The 8,675-nt window shown below is 45.7% G+C and overlaps 1 protein-coding gene across 4 annotated transcripts; it reads left to right on the top strand.

The window, feature by feature from the left end:
• The first annotated feature begins 6,636 nt into the window (after nucleotides 1-6,636).
• Nucleotides 6,637-8,213, top strand: BEX4 (brain expressed X-linked 4). 4 transcript variants are annotated; one of them, XM_079765931.1, is made up of 4 exons: nucleotides 6,637-6,791; nucleotides 7,185-7,262; nucleotides 7,352-7,395; nucleotides 7,620-8,213. In XM_079765931.1, exon 4 carries the CDS (start codon nucleotides 7,625-7,627, stop codon nucleotides 7,985-7,987), a length of 363 nt encoding a protein of 120 aa, XP_079622057.1. In that variant the 5' UTR covers nucleotides 6,637-6,791; nucleotides 7,185-7,262; nucleotides 7,352-7,395; nucleotides 7,620-7,624; the 3' UTR covers nucleotides 7,988-8,213. The 4 variants fall into 4 exon arrangements, with proteins under 4 accessions (XP_079622057.1, XP_079622056.1, XP_079622058.1 ...); XM_079765930.1 differs by lacking the exon at nucleotides 7,352-7,395; XM_079765929.1 differs by lacking the exon at nucleotides 6,637-6,791 and having other exon boundaries at nucleotides 6,808-7,262.
• The last annotated feature ends 462 nt before the right edge of the window (nucleotides 8,214-8,675 follow it).

Below are 8,675 nucleotides of genomic sequence, written 5' to 3'. Positions count from 1 at the left end.
AAACTTGGGAGGAAGAGGCTGGTTAAAGAGATACATGTGGAAATACAGGCATTTTAAAGTTCACCAATATACTAGTACAAGGGGATTGAGAAGACCACACTTAATGCCCAGAATGGGATGGGATGCATGTGCGTTCAAGACCTGAGGAGACCCAAAGCTCTCATCCCTGGCTGACTTTCAGACTTTGTACAAGTAGGAAGTGAAAACTAATGAAACATTGTAAATTGCCTGGCTAAGCATAGAATGAGTTCCCACACAGACCAATATGCAAAGACTGGGAGAGTCTTTCTTCTTTCCTCTCCTTTTTTTTCTTTCACTGGCTCCAAGTATTTAAAGTAATTGTCAAAACACCAGCTGACCCCACTAAGCTAGGACAACACAGAGTTCAGTGGACACAGATGATAAACAATTCAGACTTTACAAAATAGTTTAGAAAAGTCACTAAACAAACAAACAACCCACAATTGCCAGCAACAACAAATCCTGAGAGGGAATATGATTCCCACATGATAATATTAAAAATATCCAGTTTCAACAATAACAAAAATTATGAGGCATGCAAAGAAAGTATGGCCTATTCACAGGGAAAAGAAATTAATAAAAATTTCCCTTGCCCTGACCGGTTTGGCTCAGTGGATAGAGCGTCGGCCTACGGACTCAAGGGTCCCAGGTTCGATTCCGGTCAAGGGCATGTACCTTGGTTGCAGGCACATCCCCAGTACGGAGTGTGCAGGAGGCAGCTGATCGATGTTTATCTCTCATCGATGTTTCTAACTCTCTATCCCTCTCCCTTCCTCTCTGTAAAAAATCAATAAAATATATATTTTTTAAAAATTTCCTTGTCCTGGCTGGAGCATCATCCAGTACACCAAAAGGTTGCAGGTTCAATTTCTGGTCAGGACACATTACCTGGGTTATGGGTTCTGTCCCTGGTTAGGGGCATACAGGTGGCAACCAATTGATGTTTCTCTCTCACATCAATGTTTCTCTTTGTGCCGTGCCAGCACAGCCAAGGGTTCGGCGAGCCTGAGGGAGGGTGGCGAAGGATGTAGAAAAGACAGACAAAGAGAATAAGCTGTTCTAGGTGGATCTTCCTGTGCCTGGCTGAGGCCACAGAGAGAGATCCAGACGCAAGCTAAGCCTTTATTTTATAGTTAGAGGTAAACAAGGTAATGGTCACCATAGTTACAATGTTCTTGTGAGTTTCACTTGTTTTGGCAGCACTTGCTGCACCTCCCACAGTCCATTAGCCACCCAGGAAGGATCTAGGGAATGTCATAAGGTCAAGCTTAATTATGCTAAGAGGGCTGTGCCCTCTAAGCTGGGACTTGTTTGTGGCTTTGCCAGCAGGTCAGTCCCAGGCTTAACCCTATAGCCGCTCCCTACATCTCTCTCTCTAAAAATCAATTAAAAAAAAACATATCCTCTGGTGAGTATTAGAAAACTAACAAACTGTCCTTGAGGAAGCCCAGGCAGTGGACATACTAGTCAAAGACTTAAATCAACTGTCTTTAATATGCTCAAAGAGTTAAAGGAAATCATAGACAAATAACTAAGATAAACCAGGAGAATTATGTCTTATCAGATAGGGAATATCAATAAACAGGAATAAATTATAAAACTGTACCAATTACAAACTCTGGAGTTGAAAAATTCGGAAGGTTCAATATCAGATGTAATCAGGCAGAAGAAACAAACAGGCAACTTTCAAATAATTCAATTGAATTTATTAAGTCTGAGGAGCATAAAGAGAAAGCAAAGAGAGAGGAAGGAGAGGAAAGATTATTTGAAGAAATTATGGACAAGCCTTTAAAATTTAAGGAAAGTCACGAATATAAACATCAAAGAAGCTCAACAAATCTTAAGCAGGATACTCGCACCAAGAAACATTATAATCAAATTGTCAAAGCCAAAAGCAAAGAGAGTATCTTGAAAGAAGCATTAGGTATTAGGTCTTATTTGGATCCTGATCCAAACAAACTGTTAAAAAACAAAACAAAACTATGACAGAATTGAAAATTTGAACAAGGATGGGACAGAAAATGATATTAAGGAATTATTAATTTTAGGTATGGAATAGTACTGTGGTTTTACATAAAAAAGAAAGTCCTAGTAGATATGAACTTTGAAATCTTATGCACAAAGTGATATTATATATGAGATTTGCTTCAAAAATCATCTCTAAGGGTGGGAAATAGGTAAGGATACCCTATATAATAAAAGGCCAATATGCAAATTGTCTCCAGGGGCAGGAGTTCTACCAACCAGGAGTTAGACGTGTGCTGACCACCAAAGGGCAGCACGAAACATGGCGGGCGTCAGCGACACAGCGCTGACAGCGAGTGGCAGTGGAGGTACTGTTGGCTCCGATGGGCCCTGATGAGAGCAGGACTGCAGCGGGATGGTGGAGCAGGTAAGTGGGTGGTGCCAGGCCAAGGTGGGTGTAAACAGGAGCCCCAATCACCCTGCCTGTCACCCCACAGATGTCAACCAGCGACGGCGGGGGCCGGGGCTGGTGAGTAGGCGGCACTAGGCTAAGGCAGGTGTGAGCAGTGGCCCCGATCACCTTGCCAGTTGCCCCACAGATTGGCCCTGATTGCCAGCCAAGCCTAGGAACCCTACCTGTGCACGAATTTCATGCACCATGCCTCTAGTCCTATATAATAAAAGGCTAATATGCAAATTGTCCCCTCAAGAGTTCAACTGACCAGGAGTTTGACTGCTCACTATGACATGCACTGACCACCAGGGGGTGGCATGGAACCAAGGAAGGCCCCGGCCAGCAGCCGGAAGGCCCCTATCAGCCCTGATCACAGGCCAGGCCTAGGGACCCTACACGTGCACAAATTTCGTGCACCAGGCCTCTAGAAGATAAAATAGGATTGGCAATGAGTTGTTAACTGTGAACAATGGGTACTGAATGTATTTGCTTTCATTATACAGTGGGCCCTCCATATCTGTGGATTCCACATCCTCACCGAATATCAAGAATAGTAAAAAGAAATTACATTTATGGACACTCCTGAAACCAAGATGGCGGCATAAGGTATACACCTGTACGTGCTGCCTCTCACAAAAAGACAAAACGTTTATCACCCAGAACCACGGGAAAGCTGGCTGAGTAGAAGTTCTACAACTAGAAGGAAAGAGAAAAGAGCATTGAGACCTGGTAGGACGTGCACAAGTGCGGAAAAGCAGAGGAACGGAGGTGCACGAATCGGGCTGGCAGCTGGTGACTGGGTGCGCTGTTTTTTTCAATCTGAAGAGAGACACAAACTCCCTACTGCTCTGAACTCCAGTTTCCAGTGAGACTCTGGGGACCCAGAGTCCTTCAGGGAGAAGCTGGACTGTCTGGCATAGGGTTGGAAAGTGAGGGTGGCTTTCTCGCAGAGGTGCATGCAGGAATCATTGTTTACTGCACTGGGCTCAGGACATGGGGACTCGGAAACACAGAGACACAGAGACAGCTGGCTGGCAGCCATCGCTGTTTGCCATGCCCTAGTGATTCCCTGAGACCCCGCCCCGCCCAATTTACAAACCCACCCAAACTGTGCACAGCGGCTTTTGCATATGAATGGCCTGCCCTATTGCAGCTTAACCTAACAAACTGCAGCTCCTGTCAGACAGCTCCAAAACTTCCAAACCCCAAGCAAAGAGGTGAAATCTGCAGATCTTGCTGTAGCTCCTAATGGGTGGCCTCAGACAGTAGCTGACCTGCACCCCATTGGAGATCCAGGAGCCAGTGTACCTAGTGGTCAGTGTGAGACGACACCAGATTTCAACTCCTCACATCCATAAGTGACACATTCAAGAGGCAGACTCAGTGAGCACCAAAGCCCCACTGAAACAAGTCTTGCCTCATAAGGGTGTCTCCAGCACAGCAGTTCTTCCATTATAAACACAGCGGGTCCTCACAGCCAATTGGCCTGGAGGTCAATTCCTCCCAGTGTACCAACAGCAATCAAGGCTTAACTACAACAAGACTGTGCACTCAGCCCACAAAGGGGTGCACCAAGAGTGTCCACCTCAGGTGATTGGGGAGGCTGAACCACTGGGCCCTATAGGTCACCTACCACAGAAAACCACTCCATCAACACAGGGAAGCAGCCAAAATGCGGAGACAAAGAAACATGTCATGAATGAAAGAAATGGAGGAAAGCAAAGTACTGGACATAGAGTTCAAAACCACAGTTATAAGGTTACTCAAGAATCTTCTAGAAACCTCTGAGGAACTTAGTGAGACCTTTAAGGATCTTAATGAGAATGCCAAAAAATTGGGAAAGGACCAGACAAAAATTAAGCATACACTGTCTGAAATAAAGAATATACAGAAATTCAACAGTAGACCAAAGGACCCCAAGAATCAAACCAAAGATTTGAAATATGAGGAAACAAAAAACACCCAGCCAGAAAAACAAAAAGAAAAAAATAATCCAAAAATATGAAGATAGTGTAAGGAGCCTCTGGGACAACTTCAAGCATACCAACATCCGAATTATGGGGGTGCCAGAAGAAGAGAGAGAGCAAGATATTGAAAACCTATTAGAAGAAATAATGACAGAAAACTTTCTCTACCTGGTGAAAGAAATAGACTTACAAGTCCAGGAAGCGCAGAGAACCCCAAACAAAAGGAATCCAAAGAGAACCACATCAAGACACATCATAATTAAAATGCCAGGGGCAAAAGACAAAGAGAGAATCTTGAAAGCAGCAAGAGAAAAACAGTTAATTACCTACAAGGAAGTACCCATACGACTGTCAGCTGATTTCTCAACAGAAACTATGCAGGCCAGAAGGGAGTGACAAGAAATATTCAAAGTGATGAATAGCAAGAACCTACAACTAAGATTATTCTACCCAGCAAAGCTATCATTTAGAATTAAAGGTCAGATAAAGAGCTTCACAGACAATAAAAAGCTAAAGGAGTTAATCACTACCAAACCAGGATTATATGAAATGTTGAAGGGTATTCTTTAAGAAGAGGAAGAAGAAGGTAAAGATAAAAATTATGAACAACAAAGTGACAACAATACATACCTATCAACAAGTGAATCTAAAAATCAAGTTAATAAAAAATCTGAGGAACAGAATAAACTGGTGAATATAATAGAATCAGGGGCATAGAAAGGGAGTGGACTAACAATTCTAGGGGGGAAGAGGGTGTGAGGGGTGCGGGAAGAGATTGGACAAAAATCTTACACCTATAGATGAAGACAGTGTTGGGGGGTAAGGGTATGGGGTGGGGGGGGGAATCAAGAGGAGGGGAGTTATGGGGGGAAAAGAGGAATATCTGTAATAATCTGAACAATAAAGATTTATTTAAAAAATTACATTTATGCTGACAAGTACTATGTTGTTAGGCCTATGATGGTTGCATTTGAACATGTACAGACTTTTTTCTTCTTATTTCCTGAACAATACAGCATAAACTATTTACATAGCATTTACATTGCATTACATATTTTAAGTAGTCTATGGATGATTTAAAGTATGTGAGAAGGTGTGCATAGGTTATATGCAAAGACTATGTCATCTATAATAATGAAAGTGTAATATGCTAATTAGATAGGACAGCCAAATGACCTTCCGGATGTCCTTCCAGACGACCTTCCGGACCAAGCCAGGGCTGTGAGGGCCAGGGCAGCCACCGCAGCTGCAAGGGCAGAGCATCTTGCTTGAATTTTGTGTATCAGGCCTCTTGTTTTATATAAGGGACTTGAGCATCCTGGAGTTTTGGTATCCCCTAGGGCCGTGGTTGGCAAACTGCAGCTCACGAGCCACATGGGGCTCTTTGGCCCCTTGAGTGTGGCTCTTCCACAAAATACCACGGCCTGGGCGAGTCTATTTTGAAGAAGTGGCATTAGAAGAAGTTTAAGTTTAAAATATTTGGCTCTCAAAAGTAATTTCAATCGTTGTATTGTTGATATTTGGCTCTGTTGACTAATGAGTTTGCCAACCACTGCTCTAGGGTCCTGGAACCAATTTCCCATGGATATCCAGGGAGGACTATACTATTCTATTTTTTAATATGTTTGAAATTTCCCATAAAAAAGTTAATGTGAACGATATAAAGAGAATAAATTTTTAAACAAAAAGGAATGAAGAAAGGTATTAAGAATAATTAGAAAAAAAAATCGATGTCCTTGACTCATTTCCTGTCTCCCCATGCATTTTTGTTAAAGAAAACAGCGGGCATTGGTAGCAAGGAGGATCAGAGGTGGGTAGTGCATATTGCTCATCATAGATATTCCTGCATAATTTTTGTTTTTTTTAAATATTAAATGAAAATGTGATTCATTTTTAGTACTGAGGTTTTTTGCATCCCCTTAAAAGTTTGCAACTGAGTTCTGGCGCGGGGGTGGGGCGGGGGTGGAGGTGTGTTTATTGAGAGAAGAGGAGGAAAGAGGCAAGGCCCCAGAGAAGCAGTGAGAATGGCCACCAGGCCCTAAGTAGATAAACAGCAAGGACCCTGGAATACACAAAGAAGGGATGGCGACCAGCCAGCGGGCGAGCTGAAGCTGTTAAAGGGACCCCAGGGCGGGGGCTGGGCGGGGCGGGGGCGGGGCCAGGGCTTTCCCGCACCCCGCGGAGCAGGATGGGGCGGGACGGGGGCGGCGCCGCTCTCGGTGACGGGGCCCCACGTGACCGGCCTAGTTACACTCGCGCGCCTCGCTCCAGCGCCAGACCCCGCGGAGGCTCGCACCCTTCTCGGCTGCAGCTCCCGGTGGCCCGAGGGCGCGCGGGCCCGGGAAGCCAAAGAGGCGGCGGCGGCGGCGGCGGAGGCGGAGCAGGTAAGGGACCCGGAGCGGCGCCCTGGGTGGGGGTGGCGGTGGAGAGCGGACCTGGCGGGGGAGCCCTCCAAGGGGTCGGGCTGCTCCGGGCGAAGCGCCTCAGAGACCGCAAGCTCCACGCCCCGACGCGGCCCGCGTGTGTCTGCGGGAAATGCTGCGCTTTCCCGGGGAGCGCTGGACGGCCCAAGGCGACGACCCTCGGGAAGCACCTGCCTCTGGGCGCCCCGCCCCGCCCCGCCCCGCCCCCATCCCTCTTGGAGTCGAACGCGGCGGTCAGCGCGGGGGTGGGGGCGGCCGGTGCGAGAGGCCGGGGCGGGGGCGGCGGGCGGACGCACCGGCTGGGCAGGCGCTGGGCTGCGGCGCCACCCGCTCCCCCCCGCCGGCCCCCTGCAGGTCTTCGGGTCCCAGTGCCGCGGCCGCGCTCTCCAGGCGACAATCGGGAGGAGGAGCCGACCGCAAGGATAGGCCCAGGTGGGTGCGGGGCACAGTGGTCGGGGGCGGGGAAAGAGTGGAAAGCCCAGAGACCCCAAATCCTTACCCCACCCCCATCCCGTCCTCAGTTTTGTTGCCTGCAGAGACCTGGGCTTGCATCGCAGGGAAAATGGTGGGTTTGGGGCGAGGGATGGGAGGGGAGTCAGAGGGAGAGGGGAGAGCTGGGCTGGAGGCCCCCTAGAGGGCGTAGGGAGCCTCTCAGGTGGGGGGAAAAAATGCAATTTTAAAAAGTGTTGGAAATTCAGGCCTCTGAATCCTGAAAGGTGCGTAGTAGGGCCTCTGTCCTCGGTGCTGATTAGTCCAATGAAGTAGTTTCTTCTATCTCTTGTCTCCTAGGAGCAATGGCGTCCAAAGAGGAACAAGTGGTTAAAAATCTCATCATGGAAAATGCCCAACAGGAAAACGAAGGAGGGTACCAGACCCCTGTGCAGAATGAGGAGGAATCACGCAATTTGGGAGGAGGCGAAGCCCAGAAGCCTGGAGGAAATATCAGGCTGGGGTGGGTTAAGCGACTTGTCCCTAATTTTCGACGGGCCATATCTAACAAGCATGTTGATCACAATGAAGTGGGAGATAATGTAGAAAAGATCGCAATGCAGTGGATGGAAATCAGGAGAAAGACTAGGGAGCAGCAAATGAGACATGTTATACGCTTCCAAACTCCTGAACCTGATAATCATTATGACTTTTGTCTTATACCTTAAATCCTAAGGTTTTCACTGAGGTTAATAATGCGGCCTCTGCTCCAAAAGCTAGTAGTTTTGTGATTTACTTTTCTGTAAAACTTTTGATGTTTCCTCTTACTAGTTTCTAATTGAATAATGTTTTTGTCTCAGTATAAATCTCTCTGTCCAGCAAGGCAATTTCACCCAGTTTTTGAAAAAATATTCTTTTCATGATGTAAAATTAATAAAGCAGCTTAAAAATCAATCTTCCTATTCTACCCGGTTTTTTTATTCTTTGTTAATATTACTTCTACTCTCCTAACTATCTGGACTCAGAATCTCAATCGACTTTTAGTACTTTTTCTTGTCCCCTACCAATCAGTAAGGAGGGATCCTACTCATAAGACACCAAAACACTTTGTCACTTTCAGTCCTTTCAGGCTGTATCTACATTTGAGTATTTCAGCTTTATTAAAGTTAAGCCTATGAAATCATGACAATAAACAAATTAGTAAACACTTTCATCATCTCAAAAAGTCTTTGTTCCCATTTGTAATCCATCCCTTCTTCCACTTCCAATCCCTGGAAATCTCTAATCTACTTTCTGTCACTATATTTTGTATTTTATAGTATTTTATATAAATTGAATCATAAATGTTTTGCATAAATCAATCATAAATGTTTTGCATTTTATATAAATTGAATCAAAATAAGAGAACACACTCTT

The sequence above is a fragment of the Cnephaeus nilssonii genome (assembly GCF_951640355.1).
Source record: "Cnephaeus nilssonii genome assembly, chromosome: X".
Taxonomy (NCBI): domain Eukaryota; kingdom Metazoa; phylum Chordata; class Mammalia; order Chiroptera; family Vespertilionidae; genus Cnephaeus; species Cnephaeus nilssonii.
Note: the sequence above shows the minus strand (reverse complement) of the source record. Positions and strands in the feature narration are given on the sequence as shown.